General features: G+C 33.5%; 1 protein-coding gene across 1 annotated transcript; it reads left to right on the forward strand.

Moving 5' to 3' along the window:
- Positions 1-4,325: 4,325 nt before the first annotated feature.
- Positions 4,326-17,873, forward strand: Pak3 (p21 (RAC1) activated kinase 3). Its single transcript, XM_085942203.1, has 2 exons — positions 4,326-5,481; positions 16,430-17,873. Exons 1-2 carry the CDS (start codon positions 4,785-4,787, stop codon positions 17,221-17,223), a joined length of 1,491 nt encoding a protein of 496 aa, XP_085798329.1. The 5' UTR covers positions 4,326-4,784; the 3' UTR covers positions 17,224-17,873.
- The last annotated feature ends 5,963 nt before the right edge of the window (positions 17,874-23,836 follow it).

Below are 23,836 nucleotides of genomic sequence, written 5' to 3' on the forward strand. Positions count from 1 at the left end.
CTATTAGCGACAGATGAGTTATACTGTCACAAGACACACCACATCTGCATTGCCCAGGGGACGCCGCGTGGAGGCTAGAGATAGGATTTGTTGGCCATCTGTAGAGTAGCGTCTCAACACTTTATAGAAATGTACCTATTGGCATTAGTGCATTTCATTGAGGCCCTAGCCAACCATTTGCATTTTAATAATAATATATAGTAAATAATATTTTGGTGACATATTATTTTACATTACAATATTTTCTCGAACACTATATTATTAATATTATAGTGTTAATAATTATTTTTAAGAAAATATAGAAAAAAATGATTAAAGGGTACCTACCTAAGTCCATCTACAAACTGTTATGTGTCGGAATACTCAAGACCAGGACCGTAAGAAGCGGGAGTGTTGGAGGTTCACAACACCTAGACAGCGGGTTTGAGAGGGCGGCGAACCACCCGGAAAAACATTTTTTGATAATGAATATTATTAAATATAATATATATATATATGTTACGCCAAATGTGCGAAATTGACTATTATATAAAATGGGAAAATTTTTGCGTAATTCATGTAATAGTCAAGCCCCTTTCCTAATTCATGAATTAGGTAAATTATTTGCTGAGTGCGTGAATTCGCCAGGGTATGGAATTCTTAAACTATCAACATGACAGTAGAAAAAGTAAATTTAATACGGATGGTTTTATTAGTTATAATTGGACATAATATAATAATATTATTATTAGGTTAGGTTAGGTGAGGTTAGGTTAGGTTTTGTAATTCTGAATTCAACTGAATGTCCATTTTGAGATTAGCTAACAAGTGTCAACAACCTATCAAATCATACTATCACAAACAAACAATTGACCATTGCACGATTGATACCCAAGCACGAATCAAATCGCGAAAATACCTTTTAATAAAATTCTTCCGTTATCATATTATAGTTCTTGATTTTTTTGGGCATAGTAGGACATGAACGTCATTGTAGTCATTGATTGGTATATTTTTATATAATCAATGACATTTGACACATTTGGTTAGTTTGATTAGTTGCAAAAAACACCACCGGAGCGCGACCATCTATTTTTACCAATGCATGAGGATTTGACACATTTTGTTTAGTTGCAAAAAACACCACTGTAGCGCTACTATCTAATTTGCCCAATGCATGAACTAGGCAGAAAAAATACTGCCGAATTCACGCACTCGACAGATATTTTGCCTAATTCATGAATAAGGCAATGGGCTTGCATTTTTCATGATTTAGGCAAAATTTTGCCCATTTCATCTAATAGTCAATTTCGCACATTCGGCGTAACATATTATATATTACATTCAATTACTAAAACAGAATCATACATTGAAATATTTGAAGTAGGTACTACGTCATAATAATGTTATGTTGCATACCTGCGAAAGGCGGCAATCACAAAAGAGTGCCATATCGAAGAATTGACAATATACATATCTTCTAATATATAAAAATTAATATTTGTGTGTTTGTTTGTTCGTATTTAATGCGCAGCCATACCGTTCATCCGATTGCGATAAAACTTTGTAAACTTATTGCTTGCACTTGCGGGAAGAGTATAGGCTATACTAATATGAGTAATATATAAAAATGAATGTCTGTCTGTCTGTATGTCTGTCTGTCTGTGTGTCTGTCCCGTATGCGTTCCTATACCATTCATCCGATTGCAATGAAATTTTGGTAAATGGTTGTATGCATACCCATAAAGGTTTCTGAATTAGAAAAATCATCATCTCCTTCTTCTTCTTCATTATATTTTCTTTTATTCGTATGATTCCTATACCATTCATCCGATCGCAATGAAATTTTGGTAAGTGGTTGTATGCGCACCCATGAAGGTTTCTAAATTAGAAAAAATCATCATCTTCTTCTTCTTCTTCATTCTATCTTCTTTTATTCGTATGGTCCCTATACCATTTATCCGATTGCGATGAAACATTCATCAGTTGTTGTGGTAACACCCGCAATGGTTTTTGAATTAGTACAACTATCTTCTTCTTCTTCTTCTTCATTCTATCTTCTTTTATTCGTATGGTCCCTATACCATTCATCCGATTGCAATGAAACCTTCATCAGTTGTTGTGGTAACACCCGCAATGGTTTTTTAATTAGTACAACCATCTTCTTCTTCTTCTTCTTCTTCTTCTTCTTCTATTCTATATTCTTCTATTCGTATGCGTTCCTATTCCATTCATCCGATTGCAATAAAATTTTCGTTAGTAATTGTGCCTACACCCGCGAAGGTTTCTGAATTAGTACAACCATCTTCTTCTTCTTCTTCATTCTATCTTCTTTTATTCGTATGGTCCCTATACCATTTATCCGATTGCGATGAAACCTTCGTCAGTTGTTGTGGTAACACCCGCAATGGTTTTTGAATTAGTACAACTATCTTCTTCTTCTTCTTCTTCTTCTATTCTATATTCTTCTATTCGTATGCGTTTCTATTCCATTCATCCGATTGCAACAAATTTTTCGTCAGTAATTGTGCCAACACCCGCGAAGGTTTCTGAATTGGTACAACCATCTTCTTCTTCTATTCTATCTTCTATTCGTATGCGTTCCTATACCATTCATCTGATTGCAATGAAATTTTGATCAACTGTTGTGCTCACGCCGCAAAGGTCTCTGAATTGTTACAACTATTTTCTTTTTCTTCTATTCTATCTTCTTCTATTTGTATGCGTTCTTATACCATTCATCCGATTGCGATGAAATTTTGACCAGTTGTTGTGAGCACGCCCGCGAAGAGTTCTGAATTAGTACAACCATCTTCTTCTTCTTCTATTCGTATGCGTTCCTATACCATTCATCCGATTGCAATGAAACTTTGGTGAGTTGTTGTGCCCTTGCCCGCAAAGGTTTCTGAATTACTACAATCATCTTTTTCTTCTTCTATTTGTATGCGTTCTTATGCCATTCATCCGATTGTGATGAAATTTTGACCAGTTGTTGTGCGCAAGCCCGCGAAGGTTTTTGAATTAGTACAACCATCTTCTTCTTCTTCTATTCGTATGCGTTCCTATACCATTAATCCGATTGCAATGAAACTTTGGTGAGTTGTCATGCGCATGCCCACGAAGGTTTCTGAATTAGAAAATCATCTTCTTCTACTATTCGTATGCGTTCCTATACCATTCATCCGATTGCGATGAAACTTTTGTCAGTTGTGTGCGGTTTCTAAATTATTATTATATAACATACAAAGTTTGTTGTTTGTTTGTTCCATCCAATTTTGATTTTTTTTTTACTACATATTTATAACATTAATAACGTTTTCATATTTTGGATTCGATTTTAATTTAGTGTTCTTATGTTTGACCTTTACTCCTATTATAATTATTTTCATATTGCCATATTGTATTACACAGATATTTTAATATTAAAGAAATAATTACCTCTTATTATTTTTCAAATATCTAAGATAAATATAACCACGAAGCGACCCCGTGCGAAGCCGGGTACTTCAGCTAGTATAATATATTTTTAAATGAGTAAGTATATAATTATTGTAGTCCGATATGAGATTAAAATGTTTGATATACAACTAATAAATGCAATACAGTTGTATACAAACATACCGAAGCTATAAAATTAATTTGTAAGGAATATTTTTTTTTGAATTCGTTTCATGTATAGTAAAAAGTAGCCTGGGCTTCGAGTCCGGGCCCCATCAACAGGAACGAAAAAACTAGAAATTATTTTGGTAAATGGAATACTTATTACTTCTTTGTCAATAATTTTGGATATTTTTTTCAAAATAGACCCCCCCGATAGCAATTCTTCTTCATGCTATTAAACAATATTAGGTAAGTACCTTTTTAAAAAAATACGAGATGATTTTCATATAAGTAATATAAATAAGTATTTACTTAGATGAGAATAATTTTTTTTTTTATTATTTTACTTTATGCAAATAATATGTAAGTACCTATTTATTGAATGGCACCCGAACGGCAATCATCCTTGGCGAACACCTGCTCAGGACACTGTAAGGCGTGGATTTTCAATAATAATTGTTGTACCTCCTGGGTTTTTAAATGCTTCGTATTCTATCGTTATTATTATGTAATAGGTAGACTGAAGGTCACTGCGTTTTTCAAGAAATTCCGAAATTCAATTTATTGTTATACAATCATAATAAAATTGTGAAATCTGTTTATGCAGTCGACATCATTTTATATTCATTTCATACCTATCAAACGATTCGGCGCCAGAATATACTCAGCGGGCCCTCATAGTGAGCTATGTTACATTTCGTGGAAAACATGAAAACATTAGTCACTCGATGTTACTCATTGGAAATGAAATTTTATTTACATTCTAGTCGAGTCGGGTGAGGTTCTCTTCAGGTTTTCTTAGTTTACGCAGTGTGTTGCGTCGTATTTGTGAATTTTTAAAATATTTGAAATATAGTTTGTATAAATTCGCTGCTACTTTCGTGTCTTTTGTGGAAAATAAATATCACACGTGCATATTTTAGTGCAGATTCAAACCAAAAGAATTGACGTAATGCCATCTGTTTATAGTGATGCTAAATCTAAATAAATGATCGATGTAGCAGGCAACTGCATTTTCGGGATCACGACAAATCCCAATCATTTAGCTGTCAGACGAATATCCAGATTTGGGGCCACTCCTTATTGATAAACACAATAGTGTTAAGTGTCTCTATGTTAGTTTTCGCGTGCCTGACGTGCGGGGTAGTGCTTTGAATAATTAAAAATAGTTATGACCGTGCTGTGAGATAAAAACTCGACCGAAAATGAGTTTAAACGGAATAACCCACAGTCTTTCCAAACTGTTCACGAAACGACCCAACAAAAATGAAAGAGCTTCAGAAATCGGCTTACCGACAAATGTACAGCAGCATATTCATGTCAGCCACAATACGGTTACGGGAAACCTGGAAGGCCTCCCGTCTTCTTGGATACGGCTGATGAACACGCAGATAACGCAGGCTGAACAAAATGAAAACCCTAATGCGGCGTATCAAGCTGTCAAATTTTACAATTACTCCATTAAGAAAAAAGAACAAATAGAACCATTTAAAACCTTACTGACGGAAGAAGCTATCACTGAAGAGTCGTTAGAAATCGACAAACTACTTAACAAGAAGTCGCACCGAAGTCAAGATTCTGATGTTTCCATCAGTCAAAGTAGTGAAGAAGATGTTCAACATGCGACGGATTTACCTGTTAGACAAACCATGCCAGCGAAACCTCCGAAGAAACCTACAATCAAACCACCTCTCCTTTCAAGTGTTGACAAGGCCGCCGTAGTAGAAGACTTGACGCAGGTCGGAGTAGATCCGGTGGAGAGTCCTATTCTTAGGAAGAAGGAAATTTATAATTCCTCGCTTAATGATAATCAGATTTACACAGAGTTGAGAAAGATCTGCAATAAAGATGATCCTCATTCCAGATTTGAAAGAGTGAAGGACGTTGGCGCTGGAGCCTCAGGTATAACAATTTTCCTCAGTTTTTAATGTTATAAATACATATGTTCAATTGATTGTAGAAAGACATTCAATGTATGACTTCATGGTAATTGTGCCTCAGAGGTGGACACTAGCTTTTATAATTTTTTTTTACGAAAACAGTTTATTCCATGTAGACAATTATAATAAATACCTTTTTCTGTCGACACATCGGCTTTTCGATCCAATAACCATTAATTGAAAATTTGAAATTTTCATACATTAAATACACCATTATCACAAACTAAGATTATATGAGGTAATATAGGTTGGGGTAGGTTAGATTAGGTTAGGTTTGGTTTGGTCTAAAAAGAATGTAGTAAAATCTCATGTCCACCTCTGCGGCACATTTACCGACTTCATAATCCGGTTTCTTGACACTTGCAGTACCAACCTAACATTTTTTTTTGACCATGTCTGATCCTAATAGAACATATGGACGTCCACGGTGTGGAAGTTTGTATTAACATATTTATGTTTTTATGAAAAATGAATGTTAGCCATTGTTCAACCTATTAGGCCCATACTCTGTCTGACCCCGAAAACAATATGCATATTTTCCATGTTCAGAATTCGAACTGGAACCCACAACATTATAAGCCGACGCGTAAGCCACTCACTCATTGTGGGGTTATGATATATACTGGTTTTTACCTTTTGTAAATATAAAGTAGGTAGGTACTCCATATTGTCAAAAAAAACTTGATAAATGGCCTGTTGATGATAAAATAATACTCCTAGGACGTGATAACACTTGCTACAAAGGCTACTGCAATGTACTGACTTCCGATAAATAAGGTTTGGAGGCATAGTTTGTATAGGCGATGGTGAAATGTGGTCGCCAAAGCTAAATCGACGTAGGCACGAAAATTGCCCGTGCCTTACTTCCTGATAAGTAGGGTTTGGCAACATCTCCATCATCTCCTGCTATGACGAAATTTGCACTAAGTATATACTCTCCTCTTAGTCATACCCTGATGGTTGAGGATCGTAACCACCTTTCAATATTGTCATCCTTTGAGTGACTGAGACTTTCCATCCCTATCAATCTTTTGCTTCTCTCAAGGCGGAATAAGTGGTATATCTCAAAGACATCAATTGCCTTCTGCTCCCTTGCCTTCAGGGTCCATCCTTGACTCGACACCATATAATAATATGGAGAGCACTAATGTTTGCACAAGCATCTGTATACATGACATCAAAATTAACAAATACTTATTTAAGTAATATCGATGATTTTTTTATAATCTGAAGATTAAGAAAACACAGTAAACTCTGAACATGGTATTATATTATACATACTTTGGTACATATTATTTTTATTATTCTATAAAATATATTTTTGTCACTCTTATGTTAAGATAAAGGGGCCATTTTTTTCCCCAGTTACCATGTAACCGTGATCAAATAACTGTTATTAATGTGATTGTTAAGTATGACTACACTATTATTACCCACTACTCTTATATTATTACAGAGGTTTTCAAGGTGTACACCTCAGTGCCCTACAGCTAATTCCAAAAGAATTTGATAATTGAATTATTCCATTTCAATTCATTGAGTAGATACACGGCCACACTGAAAAATCTGTAGGCTTTGGTAGTTGGTTTCATCAGTCGTTAAAACAAATTCAATACAGCATACTGCTCCTTTCTTATCGAAGACAACACAGTCAGTGATAAATCTGTATTCTTTGGTAGGTACCTGGCTGTTTACTTCCAGGCATTAAACAAATTCAATGCAGCATACTGTTCCTTCCTTATTGAAGACATGAACAAACCATGCGAAATCTTTGACTAACATTCACATTTCGAAGTTGGTGAAAAAAGAATAATATTACTATTGAAAAGAAAAATTAATGACAAACACTGCAGGGTTTACCAAACTTTTTCTGCGGTGGAACACTTCGCAAATGCTGAAATTTTATCAGAACACCTTGTTTATTTTATAGGATAGGTAAATAATACATAATCAATAATTATTTTGAAAACAACACATAAAAATATAAGTGAATTAAGTTCTTAATGACATCTATGATTCTGGGTCCTTGAATTGCATATCCTCTTAATATCAGGCACAATATTAGAAAGTTAAATTCTTATATCTGGTGTGCCGTCGAGCCTGTTCCTGGACTTGGACTTTGCTGCAGCATAATAAGAAAATCATACTTAGCATAAATATATTGTAGTAAACGGACGTAAAACAATAATAGCTTGTTTTGACACACTGGGGGGGTACTCTTCTGATAAAATTGCGGAATACCAATTCACATTTCGCAGAACATAGTTTGGGTATAAGTTTAATTTATAGTAATACAACCCTTTGCGCGTCTTGGCCTCCTTCAAAAACTTCATCCATCACCGACACTCTCCAGTTGCTTTAGCCAAGCATTCTTAAACCTCATGTGGTGTAGTCCAGCCATCTCAGTTACGGCCTTCGAGGTCTTACCCACCTTGGTTGTAACTCCTCTGACATTCTATGCATGTGGCCAATCCAGCGCAGTCGCTGCCGTTCCATAGTGAATGACAATGCCGGAAGAAAATGTATCTCTTTATTGCAGCAGTTTGTGACTTCCAATGAAATTATTTTTTCTCTAGATATATGAAAATATTTTTAAAATCAGCTATCTCAGTTCAAAAATACTTTCAAGAAGGTAATATGGAGATGTACAGATGGATCCAGTTCCCAATCACCATCTAACTTCACATCAGCAGGCTTAAAGTCTTACAACAGTGCTAGAAACAGAATTTAAAAATATGATACATATAAGATGAATATTTTTTGTTGAGTGCTAAAGTTCTTTAAATCCATATCCATTTGTGACAACTTGTGGCTGTTATAAAGAACAAATATTGCTTAAAACTCAACGGCGAATGAGAATAGCTGTGAAGTTTGATTCCAAGATTTGAGAAATAGCATGGTGGACAACAAGCTCACCGACCTCACTAATTAATTGTTGATAATGTGACATCATAAAACCAAGATAATGTGAACTCATTTTTCTCGGAGAATTAAATATTCCGTCAAAAAATAAACATTAAATTGAAATTGACGATTGAAAGGTGTCATTATTTAGACAGAAGGGTAAACTGATTTGACAGTGTGAAAAATACAGAAAATCTTGTGCTTCATTTACAGACCACCCCCAAGAAGTATTATTGTAAACGCCAGTGGTGGGGGGTGGAAGTAGTCTGTTCTGACATAAACAGTGCACACTAAACTTTTTCTGTCATACTTATTTGTTTTCATAGAACTAATAATACAAATTGCAGATGGTGCTGGTTAGTTTTTAAAATTCAATTGAATTCTGCCTAAACCAAACAATGATAGTTTAGGTATACTTACTATGGGCGATCTGACAAAAGTAGTGATGACGTCTTTTTCAATCATACTTATTTGTTTTCGTTGAATTATGAATACATATTATAAACGGTGTTGGTTAGTTTTTTTTAATTCTTTAACCCTGCCCAAAGTAACCTATGATAAATATTATCTACTATGGCTTGGCTTACGGAGGGTTTAATTGAATTTTAAAAACTAACCAATTTGTAGTCTTAGTTCAATGAAAACAAATACGTATGACTGACAAAGTTTAGTGTGCACTATTTATGTCGGATCTTAACAGCCTACCTCCACCCTTCACAACTAGTAGACGTAAACCAATTAATCGTCAATATAATAAAATTGGTACTTATTATTTTGTTTTTAAAATTTTATATTCAAATATCACTGATAACTTAACCATTAAATTATTTAAAGTTTCGAAATGAAATTTCATTCTTTTGATTATACACGTCCTTACACTATTGAGATCCATTTCTAGTGCTAAGTGTAGTTATCTAGTTGTCAAATGCGATACACACCTGAAGTAAACTAATCCTTTGGCAAGTTCATCTGTTCATTGGGCCGAGTGAGCCATCTTATCTTGTTAATCTATTTCCGTGTACCGTTTGGAAGTATTCTCTTTTATTGTTGATCAATCTCTGTGAACTACGAATAAATATTGAAATCGGAGGTGTTTATATGTTTAGGTCTATTTTTTAATAAACAATCTTATATAACAGATTTTAAATCTACTGTCCCAATTAAAAGGAATGTTGTATCTAAATTACTGTTGATTCCTTGGCTTGGTTTCCACTCCTTGAGATTTGGCCCAAATAAGCGGCTGGCCCAATTAACCAGTGGCCCGATTAAGCGGAATTGTTTGTATTAAATTTATCTTGTGCAGTTTTCCTACTTATCAAAATCAAGGAAAAGATATGTCACCGCCTTTAAAGAAATTTCACTTCTACACTTACAATTTATTACATTATTTTTATTAGCTCGTATTCTTGTTTGTCCGGTGATTGTTTGTCCAGTACAAATCTTGGAATCGATTTTTAACTAACTTCCCGACTAGCTAGACATTTGAAACTTTTATAATATATCAGAACACGATGCCAATGCATTCTTTTAACAATTTTAGCCATCTTTAAGCAGAATTGAATTCATTTTCAGTTAATTCTGTTTTGTATGGAAAGTTATTTCAGAAAAATCTGTAAAAAGTAAAAGACTAAAGAAAGAGGGGGTGGTCCTAGCAACTAAATTATTAATATATACGTGCGTTACTATGGAAATCAAAATGAAATGTCAAATGACATTTCAGTATTCTATATTTGTTTGTTTGTTTGTTTTTTATTTACTTCATATCAAGTACAAGTTATTTTTAATAACTTAGTTTATTATTCCCTTTGGAAGATATGAAAACACTGAAGTGTTACCGGTGTGATGACCATCCTAATGCTATTAAAACAACGTCATTTGCAAAGGAAAACAAACTGACAGAAGAAGATGTTCGCTCAAGCGATTATGTAATTATACGCGATAGAAATCAATATGAATGTATGTACGTAATGTATATAATATGTATCGTGTTCGATTTTACATTCATTTAACGCATTTTTAATAAATCGTATTCTACTACTTGTAACCACCGGTGGCGAAGGGTGGATGTAGGCAGTTAGGATCCGACATAAATAGTGCACACTAAACTTTGTCAGTCAAACGTATTTGTTTTCATTGAACTAAGACTACAATGTGTAAATAGTGTTTGTTTGTTTTTAAAATTTAATTAAACCCTGCCTAATCCGAGCCTTAGTAGATAAGTCAAAATATGTTCGTTTATCTATAAAATATCTAAAATTATGCCATTGAACCATACATAGTTTTAGATATTTTATAGATAGGAGAATATTTTTTATCAATTCACTAACGCATAACCATCTGTAATACTTAATAATATGTATTCTTAATTCAACAAAAATAAATATGTAGACTGAAAAATGTGCACTATTTTTGTCGAATCACCCATAGCATACCTAAACTATTATGGTTTGGGTTAGGCATTGTTTAATTGAATTTTAAAAACTAACCCTCACCATCTGCAAATTGTATTTTTAGTTCAATGAAAACAAATAAGTTCGACTGACAAAGTTTAGTGTGCGCTATTTATGTTGGATCTTAACAGCCTACCCCCACCCTTCGTCACTGGCAACCATTACAAGATAGGCCGCATTTCAAAACTGTGTGCTGTTTGTTTTTAATAATGCATTTAATCAATGATCTTGTGGTCATCAGCTAATTTTGAAATTACAAGTATGCGTACATGCTTCCATCCCAGCTAATATTTTTTTTTGCTTAGCTGAGTGATTCCCAACCAGCGTTTCATGAAAATTCGTAAAAGGTTCTGAAAAAATTACCACCTAAAACATTTAAGGGATTTTACATAAGGTTTAATGCGACAATCAATAATTTGTGTTCTCATCAGTGTTGTGATCAGTAATTTTGAAAATACAAGTAATGCTGGATTTCACTTGTACCTAAATTGCATGCACATATCCAAGTTAATATTTTTTTTTACCATAGGTCAGTGATTTCCAACAAGGGTTCTGCGACAATTTCAGGTTCCGAAAAAAGTACAACTTGAAACCTTGTGGTGTAATGGTACCCTATTTTTTTAAATTCAGCCTGACAACGAGAGTTTTACGTGGGATGAGAATTTTTGTAGCTGCGAAGAATGTAATATTAAAATTAAAAACCTAGATTGTTAATAATGCACACCGTCGCCTACTACGGCTCTGTGGGTCTTTCTATACACAAGGCTTCTATCAACGGATAAAGTGATAAATATCATCACTTTATCATATTTATGTATTATACATCATAATATTATGTACATATGTATAATTTTTACAATAAGTTAACTGTCAAAACTGTCTATTTTGCTCTAAAAGTTAACACAGCCAAGAGAGGGGCTCTTAAATCATAGCACTTTTTGACAGTTTAGACCAGTATTTCGCAAACTTTTTCAAACCACGGCCCCCTAAATCAGAAAAAATAAATCCAAGGCTCCCCCCCCAAAATTTTTAATCTTTAGTGACCAACACTACTTTATTTAACTTCTTTTTCTTTCACGGCGCTACATCCCGGGGTGGGATTTGGCCTCCTCCACAACCACTCTCCACTCACTCCGGTCTCTCACCACACTTCTCCAGTTACCGGGTCTTCCTATATGAAGCCAGTCTTCTTCTACGGCGTCAGTCCATCTCCTTCTTGGTCGGCCTCTGGGTCTCTTCTGTTGGGGTAGCCACTTCGTCATGATCCTTGGCGCTCTAACTTCAGGCATTCTCTCCACATGTCCGCCCATCGTAGTCTTTGGGATTTACAGTATCTTATGATTGTTTCTTGTTCAATCAGCTCTTCCAACTCATGGTTCATTTTTATTCTGTAGTTCCCATTTTCCAACGTGGGTCCAAACATTTTTCGGAGTATTTTGCACTCGAAGACAGCTAATTTATTTTCCTCGTTTTGAGTTAAACACCAAGTCTCACAGCCATAAGTGAGCACTGGCCTTATAATTGTTTTATATATTAGAAGTTTACTTCTTTGGCCTAGAATTTTCGACCACCAGTCGCTTGCAGGCATGCCAGCATTTATTGTCGAAGATAAGGCGGATTTTTATCTCTGCTGTCTTATTTTGGGTATTAGGCTGGATCTGAGATACGTGAACTTGTCCACCCCTTCATATGCATGCTGTCCTATGTCTATATTCTACAGCGGTACCTAATCATGTGTGCTGACCATATACTTAGTTTTTGACTGGTTTATTTACAGCCCAGCGTTTTCTGCTTTTATTTTCATACTGCCAACATAGTCGATCATCCTCTGTTTGGATCTGCTTGTAATTACTATGTCGTCAGCATAAGTGCACATCTGCGTTGTACTATTATAGTACTTTATTTAACATTAATTATTATTATTTGTACCTACATTATTTTTAAATAATAGAACATTTCATTTAAGTACTTGTTTTTAAAGCAAAAATTAACTTAAATTTATTACAGTTAGCCTACAAAAACAATTAAATGAGAGGGGGTGATTGCATATTTTTACTTAATATTAAATCAATATCCGGTACAATGTTTGAAATGCTAATTCGCAGGGTTTGCTCCAAAGTCTCCGCTTAAAGACACGACCTGTGTTAATTTTTTATTACCACTAATGATGAAAGTGCTGTTTCGCGTAGGTAGGCATGTTGTCGCAAAAGGAATTATGATTAACAATGCTGCTTTTGCGATTGACGGATATTCTTGCTGTCACCTTATTCAAAATTCTGCAGGACTTTTTTCATTAAATTCAACTTCAAGGGAATTATCTGATCTAATATCAACCAATTCTTCGTAAGCTGCCCACATAATATGATAATCTTTTAAGGATTTAGCAAATAGTGTTCTTATGCAATTCTACTTTTGGTATTCATTTAAGTTTGGGAAATATAATATCTTGAAAAATCGTTGTGATTCGACAATGTGATCAAGTATAACACTTTTAATTGAAGTCGAGAGTGATATTTTATTGGTGGTAAGACACTCTCATTCAAGCATGAAAACATATCAGTGCATCCTTGAGATTAATACTTTTTGACCACGAAGAAAGTTTTTTTAAAAAGCTTGAAAATTGATATTCAGAATTAAAATGTTGATATCTTTTTGAGATGTCCGGGGTTCCAGCGGCTAGCTCAGGTGCCCATCGAACCTCGGATTCACAAAATAAGATATTTTTTTAAATTGAAGAGAAATTAAATGAAACCACGTCTGTCTCGTGCGTAACTTGGTATTATCTTATATTTTAAATTTTCTTTACAGGTTTATATATTTTGTTTTTACAATAAGTTTCGTAGGTCCGTACATGTTGGAAAAGGGACGCTTACTAACTTTCTTTTTTTCTTTTTAAATTTCCCGTACCCACGCCGACCAGCAAAAAGGACTCTCGTGATTGGCCAAATTTTATCGCGTTATCCTTTTCATTTGACGAATCACGAGGACCACCTCGGCGCAGGCGCGCGGAGATTTTAACGTTGCCGCCATGTGCGGCAAAATTTATTATATTTGAATACTTATATTTAGTCTTAAAATTATCTCTTTCATCCATCATCATTTATACTTTAAAATCTATCTTAATTACACCTCCGTCCAGTAAGTGATTTTCACGCACCGGACAAAGACCTTTACTCATGAATAAAAAAAAAAAACTTACGTAGTTGAGCAAGGAATCAGATTAGATGTTTTATGAAGCCGTTTCTAGAGGTCAGGGTTACGTTTCGACTTATGACTACTAAATGATTATTTTACACCGGGAGAAGCCCGCCTGTAACAGGGGTGTATCATTTTCCCTGAAGAGAAAGATTCAATTCACTTACTAATCCGCCAAATATGAAGGAAAACACATCCGTTTTTCAAGTGGGAAGAAAGAGGCGAAGTTCATTACTAAGTTCTACTATTCTTATCCATATCGGATAAAGTATTTTGATCGTTTGAAAATTCGACCTCATGGTTTTGACTGATTTGCCTCAGGTATCGTCCAGTGATCACTCCCTGGCAGGAAGCTCCACGGCCTCTCAGTTTGAGAACTACTGGTTTAGACAGTTAACTTATTGTAACAATTTGCACCTCAGTACATAAATGTAATAAACTATCGTCGATAGCCTTCTTGTGTAAAGAATAACTTTTGTTGGTCCCTTTTTGTGAAAGCGATTAACATATGTTTGCTAACATTACAGTTACACCACAGTATTAATGTACTGCTGTACTATTTGCTATCGTACGTTACATTGTCCATTGGTTTTTTACAATCTGGAAATATGCGTATTTCGCGTAGTGTTGGCAATAAATTCTTTTTTCAAAATTGTTGGTTAATTATTTTACAGGTGCGCAATTAATAAATAAAATTAAATGTGCATTCCATTCATACATTGCATTACCGTTTTTGAAGTAGATTCAGTGGAGATGACAAATTTTTCATCTGCAGCGCTAAAATATTATTGATGTTTGCCGACGTGTATATAAAATTGTTTAAAGATTATTGTCTTTTTACATGTATCCGTTTAAGATAACTGACATTTTGTAAATTACTAACATCTCTGAGCCAGCTGGGCAGGGGTTCAGTGAGATTTTACAAAATGGTTGAAGCGTTCCACCAAACAAAAGAGGTTGAGAATCACTGACACAGGTCATACTTCTTTGAGTCCTATGCTTAGTAATATTTACGTTGATAGTGGGCTAATAAGTGACTATACTGTATCGGCAGTACGTGTATTTATTCAAATTAACCATTGGTGAAGCAATCGTTAAATTATACTGTGTAAATTTTTACACTTTTACCGTTGTAAAAATTTAAGAAAAATCATAATTTAAAAAATTGTAGCACATTTTACTGTTTTGCTAAGCTGTTACTATGCATAAGATTCATAATTAGTTAGCCTTACATAGCCTTTACATCTCTGCATACGGCTCTCAGCTGTTATTTCCCTAGTAGTCAGCTGAATGCAGAACTATCCTAACTCACATTTGCAATATTTTACAAGGGAGTTTTTTAAAACTTCAATTATTTATTATTTGTATAGATAAATGGATGTATCATATTTTTATAGAATCATTAATTGATAAATGATATGATGCATAGATGAATTGTCTATATAAAAAAACCTCTTTTGTAAAATAAATTAAGTAATAGTTTGAATAGTTCTGTATTCTGCCGACGTAGTGTTAAGCTTCAAATATATTATCATCACATTATGTGCTGTCACAGTAAACTGCCGCTACAGAAAAAAAAATTGTAATGTTGTTTTCTTGGTATTTAAAATGTTATCAGACTAATGCTCCTATCCTGTAGCACACTTTGGACCTTTAAACGAATATTGGCAGCAAAATCTACTAAAATCGGACGCATCATGAACCGCACTAGTCAGTGAACATATTTTTCTATTATCTGCCGGCCTATACATTTTTGATTCGCGTCGTTCCTTGTTTGTAGTGGTTTTCTTTGTGGATTTTCTATTAAATTATTATCTATGTCTGCTGTTTACGTCTATTATCTATGGTCTGTAGATTGGCTTCTGTTCAAAATATTACCTATGGATGCAATATCGCAAGTTATTTTAACGTACGCACACGTAGAAACTGTTAAAATTAATTGAAATTACCATGAATAATAATTCAAAATAAGAATACATCAGAGTTGGCACTCTCCATCATTTAATTTATAGAGATAGTGATCATTCAAAATATTCTGCGGAATGACGAAAAGACAGCATGTAACAGCACATAACGTGATGATAATGTATTTCAAGCTTTAATGGTCTTTTAGTAGAGCTATAACAATTCATTCCATATATATCTAATTAAAATTACCAAACTAAACTAGTTTTTTGTATCCACAAACATATCCATCATGTATTATCTATTGGATTATCTCAACTGATTGCTTAATATAAAAATTAGAAGGCTCCTTATTCATATAACAATGTATTTTATTTTTCATTTGTTTGTTTTTTCTTATCTGTTGTCTAATATTATCCTCTATGCACATACTGACTATTTGATTGTATTTTTCAGGTACCGTTTTCATTGCAAACGATCTTAAACAATTCACAAGAGTGGCCATTAAGGATATCGATCTAACAAAACAACCCAGAAAGGAATTAATATTGAACGAGATAAACGTGCTGAAAGAGTTCCAGCACAAGAACTTGGTCAACTTCCTCGATGCTTACATGAGCTACGACCATCTGTGGGTTATAATGGAGCTCTTAGACGGAGGTTCTTTGACTGACGTCGTGACTGAGGTCGTTATGAAAGAAGGCCAGATCGCTGCAGTCTGCAGGGAGACATTACTAGCGATCGAATTCTTACACTCGAAAGGAACCATACACCGTGACATCAAATCTGATAATGTTTTACTCGGCATGACCGGCATAGTAAAAGTAACCGATTTTGGTTTCTGTGCTAATATTATCGGCGACGAAAAGAGGCAGACCATGGTCGGCACTCCGTATTGGATGGCGCCCGAAGTCGTCACGAGGAAACAGTACGGTAAAAAAGTCGACGTTTGGTCATTGGGTATAATGGCTATCGAAATGATCGATGGGGAACCGCCGTACATGAAAGAGACGCCTCTCCGAGCTCTGTATCTGATAGCCGCAGTCGGCCGGCCGAAGGTAGCGCGGTGGAACGATCTGTCGCCCAATCTTCAAAACTTTTTGGACTGCTGTCTGCAGGTGGACGTGGCTCAAAGGTCGTCCGCCATGGAGCTCCTCGCGCATCCCTTCTTGGACACCGCCATGGACCTTCAGACATTGACGCCATTGATCAAAGCGGCGCAGACCATTCTACGTAAAAATTTTGAATAAGCGGCGAAATAAATTCTACGAATAACGTGTCAATTATTTTTTTGTCATGCTAAAATATTGTGATGTTTTTGAACTTTATACAATGATTAAGATTTTAAAATGACCCCCCCCCCCACCTGCAAACGACTTCAAGAGACTGCAATAGTTTTTGTATAGTATTTTGATACACACTTAATATAATATTTTGACAGTTGTAATTTTAACATTGATCTTGTAAAATTTACAGTCATGGTGATAAAGCAAATAAAAAGTATTAATAATCAATATTGACGTCATTAGTCCAAATCTTATAAGAGTAGATTTGATGATAACATGATATTTATCTTTTATAAAATTCACCAGATAAGTCGATTAATTATTTTGAAGTCTGCCTTCCGATTACTCAGTGTGATAGTGTGGATTCTGTGCTGAATAAATAAATACCCCAATCCTGTTTATCTGTCGACTTTTGGCTGAATCTCTCCAATTGTTAATCATTTCACCTAGCTGTAGCACTTCAAAGTGAATTTGCATGACAAATAAACCAAAAAAAGAACCTTACTTTGCAGTTTATGGTCACAACTGAACTCAAACAGCAGCGCATAGAAATAATAGATTTCTTTCCGGTCCCTCTGTCATTATAATACTACTAATATAATTTGATTTTGTTTAAAAAATAACATTTATAAAATTTAAATTTTATAAATATTTTTACTATGTAGACACTACTTGTAGGCCAGCTAATTTTGGAATAAAATAAACCCTTAAAAATATGAAATAGGCACAGAATGATAAATATTTTTGAACACTTACCAAATCAAAATGTTCATCGTGAATATTTTCACACTAAATGATAAATATTGTTTAGAAAATATGCTAAATACATTTTATTCAGATGTTATGACGTTTACAAGAATGCACAAGTTAACTTGTACATGGCCTGACATGACATAATATAACGCTTTAACGAATTTAACTCGGCTTTGACAGTGATCGGATTAAAACTGATTTGTATTACTGTTTTTCCTATTTCAAATTTGCCATCATAATGCTTCTGATAACTGGTACTAGTCATTTCCATGATGACATAATTTAAATCATAATCACAGTACACCCTAATTTTGATTAACTATTTAAATTTAGAAATTTTTGGGTTTAGTTAAATTTTTTTATGTCCAATCCTAAGAAGATCATACAGGCCCCACGAATGGAGGATGTATTAACAGATTTTTTTAATGAGAAACCGATGTTAGCCACATGCTCAAGGTTCATATTCTGGGTCCAAACACACTGAAAAACAATATGTAAATTTTCCATACCTGGAATTCGAACCCGGGACCCATAACCTTATAAGCAGATCTAGTACAATATACTTTCAGTAAAAGAAAATAGTAAAAATAGTTTTTGTGATTTTCTCAAAATGAGCAAAAGAGAATAAGGTGGATTTCAGAATTGGATGCCCCATATTTATGTAGTGACAATATGAATACGTGTATTAATTAAGGCTCTAAGTACCAAAAAGTAGTATTGCCTGTAGTTACAAAATACCGAGTCATTGCAGCAAAATTGCATGAAGCAGACCTTTTGAAAAATGTGGTTTCACAGTGTGAAGCAATCACGGCAGCTTCTATAATTTTAGGTATTAAGAACTCGCAAGTGTCAACACACCATTGTCAGGCATTTTATATTGAATGCCATTGACTACTGCAGTGGTACTTACACCATTATAAATAAAACACGCCAACGGACTTATAACATCGACAGGCTTAAATATTTTGCTGTATTTTTTTGACTTGCTTGAGGCACTTAGACCATAGTTGAAGTTATTGGCGTTGGTATGTAGAACATTTTTCTATAAAAATGTCAGTTTTTATTTTTTTGGTACTTAGCGCCTTAATTAATACACGTATTCATATTATTGTCCTTATAGAGTTCAGTACTTGATGTTGTATCAAGCAACATACATCTTGAAATCTCTTGAAGAGATTCAACATAATATTATACTTTAATAATGTATTTCGGTATTCATATTTGATAAATCTCACCATATGAATGACACGCATTGTATATTTTTATTATATGCGGTAAATACTAATCAGTGATAAATAAATGTAAAATTCTTCCAAGTCTACGAATGGATCACTCAGTCGGTGAAGGCAGATAAACTGTTTTGTCGGTGAATATACCTTAACAGTGATTTAACCGGTAACGGTGCTACAAGTAAAAAACCTGATCATCACTGTGTAAGCTGTAGTGAATTTTTGATTCCACGACTATTGCGGTGGAAAGTGGACTATAAGAATGGTCACAGTGTACTTTAGTATTTTAAAAAGTATTTAAATTAAAGACAGTCAGTTGGCATTTATTAATGACCGGCTGATTGCTAGAGATTATGACTGTGAAGTTTCACGTTTGCAGGTGTCGAGGTTGTTAAAATATTTTGATAAATTTTGACAGGGCAATTTGTAAATGTATTTTGTCATCGGTAATGAAATTATGTACGCTATGCGAATATGGTGCGAAAATATTTTTTTTTGATTTGCTTTGCTTTCGAGAATACGTATTTTTGACGCAATTTTCACGACAAAGACTGCATTTATGACATTGTTTTAAATAATATTAATTGCCGTAGGATTAAAATAAGATAGACTCGTAAGGCTGTACCAATTTTTTGGAAAATGCAAAATATTTTTTTAATTGTTTTCATTTTATCTGACTTGGTCAGCGACGCTGTGTTTGTGAGTGATTTTGAAGTGCCAATAAGTATAATCCTAGTAATTTTAAATAAACTTACTATCCCCTATATAAGTAATAACCCGTATTATCGAATTTGTTTGTAAACATCCATATCGGTAGTTTTCTTTTAGTGTATATATTATTTTTTTGTACCAAAAATGTCAACAGCCATATAATTAATATACCCACCAATCCCTTTTGGTGGCCGTATGGCTAAATAATATCCATTAATTTTACATTATTTTTGTCAAAGACAATATTATTGTTTTTAATGGTAACTCTTTTTATTTGTCGAATATCGACAATTATCATTCAAAATTCTTTGGGTAGATTATTAGTTTTTAAGATTTTTAGATTTTTTTTTTTAATAGAATTTAACCTATGCCATTGGAAATATTTCTGAAATGTATTACTTATTTCGTCTCCATTTTTAACTTAAAATTTTAACAAAAATCCGTCGAATTTTAATAGAAGTAACAATGGTGACTAAGAATGACTTATGAATTAATTATTGAAAGTAAAATAATGTACATTAATGATTTTTTTTTATATACCAAAATTTATTGTATGTATCACCTTACTTGCATGACATATTCTCATCACAATGTTTTTTTAATATAAAAGCAATTTTATTTCATTCTTTCTCAGTAAACATCACCAAATATACAATGAGGGCTCTGGAAACAAAAATGGCAATCTCCATTTTCGCAATACGTTAATGAGTCATTAAAAATGTCCAACATCTTTCGTATATGTATAAATTCTGAAAAAAGTATTGTAACATATTATTATATATTAATAATATACAAAATACTATTTTCAGAAATTATACTTATAAGAAAGATGTAAAACATTTTAATGACTCTGAGAATGGAGACTGCCATTTTTGTTTCCAGAGCCCTAACATATAAAAATGTTTTGAGATATGTATTGGTTTTTTCGTGTCTTGAAATTTGTACGTATGCCGTATCACACTTCACAGTTTAATGTTGTATCGGAAATATATGGGATGATATATGGTGGAAATAATGTATAGTACTGAGATAAAATTCATGTTTAAATAAAACACGGTTTTTGTCGATTTACAGGAAGCCAGCGGCAAACAAATTTTGAAAATAGCCGATTATTTGTTAGGTTAGGTTTTCATTCTTGAATTCATGAATTTTGCCTAAAATTGGCTATGAAAATTGAATTTTCATAATGAATCTAATAAAATTGGAACATTTTTGTCTGCAATGTTCAACGAACAACCCATAATTTTGTTCATCGCAGTGTTAAAGAGGTGACCGTACCATATACATAGTATACAATCGTCTCTTTCCGATAAGAAAGCTCATGGCTACGGCATGTGCTACGGTGAAATATAATACGTACAAATTACATGTAACCTTGTTTTTTGTGATGTCAGTTTAAACATTTGTTTATATGTTTTTGTTTATATAATATTTTTTCTGATTAGAACACATACTAAAAGATTAATTTTTATATCTAATTCGTTTTTAAATAAAAAAAAAAATGATGTGTTGTAAATTTTCGCAGTTAGGGGATAATGACTCACTGGAATACCTATGATAAATTCTGTTTTATACATTGTATTTATGACCATTATTCATTATGGTCAACATAATTCAAATATTTCAAATAATCATCGTCCAAACTGTTATTTTGATAGATATTATGATACTTATATATATTTTTTTTTGTATTCGGTGCTTTTAAACGTGCAGTGAATTTGTGTTATATTTTGATTGATTTACTGTATTAGACAATTGGACCGCGCTAAGCATTGATTTGATTCCCACGGTATTATATAGTAGAGGTGGCTGCAGGATGCCTGACAATGACGCTGTGGGTGCAAGTTCAAGTTCGCATGTCTGGATAAAACTATCCTGTAAAAAAGGGTATTGATTTAACCTTTACTTAGGAACGAAAAGGTTACATATTATTTACCTTTTTAAGTATCAATAAATCAAACTACAAAATTGGGTTATAAATACCAACTTGTAGTATAATCATTAAATAAAATAATAGTTATTTCGGAAGCCAAAAATTCAGATTGATATTCCTTTAAGAGTGAGTTGAAAAACGTGCTATTGTACTGATTGCATTTATTATAAAAGACAAAGCTTTCTAGGCACGCTTCTGTTTTGTGATAACATCACTTGATCCTTTGATGTATGTGTTATGCGGTCCAATTGTCAAAATACCATATTGTATTACTCATATTATTTTTAAATTAATATGCACTATTATTGACAAATTTGATCAAAATTTAATTTACATTCAAACTTATATAAACATTGTTCATTTCCATGTACACAGTAAAACTCTGTTACTTCGAAGTCGACTGGACAAAAAATCGAAAATAAAATTAGGAATACAAGTAACTTCAAAAAAAAAGTTTATTTTATTCCAATTTTGAAAATTTGTTCGAAATCGCTATAAATTTATGATTTTTCGTGAAAATTTCGATTTGCCGCGAATTTTGAATTTTCCATGTTCGCATTAACGGGGATTTACTGTAAATCAGTTTTTTTGTCGGTTGTATATGTATACATCAGTGGCGAAGAGGGGATAGTGTTGGTTAGTTTCAATAAAATTAAACCGTGCGTAAACCAAGCCATAGTAGATAATAGTCCAAAAATATTCATCTATCTATAAAATATTTAATATTGTGCCATTAAATCATATATGATTTTGGATATTTTATAGATTGAAGAATATTGTTTATCTATTCTGGTTTGGTTAGGCAGGGTTTAATGAATTTAAAAATGTATTCTTAATTTAATGAAAACAAACATATATGACTGAAAAGATGCGCACTATTTTTTTCGATCGCCCATAGCATACCAAAACTATTATAGTTTGGTTAGGCAGGGTTTAATTAAACTAACACATATGACTGACAGACAGAGTTGAGTTTGCACTATCTACAGTAAAACCTCGTTAGTGAGAACACTGATAATTCAAAATTTGCCGTAATTCGAAATTTTCCCTAAAAAAAGTCCCTTGAACATTATTTTCATATAAAACCACACCTTTAATTCGAATTTCGTAATTCAAAATGATTTCCGAGTCCCTGGCATATAAAAATATTCAATAAATCGTAATAAAGTACACTATTTCATGAGCCAGTCATTGAAAATTGTGACAGACTTTTCTTAAAACATCAAAAATTACTTATTTTATGATGGTAATAAAAATAATCCTGACATTTTATGACCCAATTCGGTAGGCACATCTATGATCAGAAACAAAATTAATGAAAATCAAAAAAAAAAAATTTTTCCCCCATACATTTCGTAATTCGAATTTTTTTTCGATTTTCGGTCCCACGGAATTCGTATTAACGAGGTTTTACTGTATGTAGGATCATAACAGCATTCCCCACCCTTCGCCACTGTCATCAGTTGTGTTAAGGCTATACCTCAGCTGAGTTACGGTCTAAAAATATCGTGGCTAGGCGATGCGCGGATTGCGGGTCGCGGGTGCAAATGACGCTTGTCAAACGAAATATAATTTGTCATATAAATCCAACATGTGTCCGTTTAATGTTCTGTTTATTGTTCTATCAGTAACAATAATAATATATTCATTGACATGTTTTCTTTTTAAAGTAAATGGGTAACGTTTTTAGTCATCTTTACACGATTTAAGAATTAATACGCCCGTTGCCATCACGAAACAAATTGTAGTGTTTCCAGCTCGACGTTCTCTCTCCGAATGGCAGCGAGTCCAAAATTTCGTCGCGCCTATAGTTGAAAGTTATTTGCCGTTTCACTGATGTATCACCTTAACGTTTGAATAGGCGAAACCCGGTTCGCAAAAATCAATATACATGGAAATGCACAAAGTCTCTGTAATGGTTTGAAACATTGTTATGTATTTATGATTTTTT

The sequence above is a fragment of the Rhyacophila brunnea genome, unplaced genomic scaffold, assembly GCF_057557595.1.
Source record: "Rhyacophila brunnea isolate RB1 unplaced genomic scaffold, BYU_Rbru_1.0 scaffold_14, whole genome shotgun sequence".
In the NCBI taxonomy this organism is placed as follows: domain Eukaryota; kingdom Metazoa; phylum Arthropoda; class Insecta; order Trichoptera; family Rhyacophilidae; genus Rhyacophila; species Rhyacophila brunnea.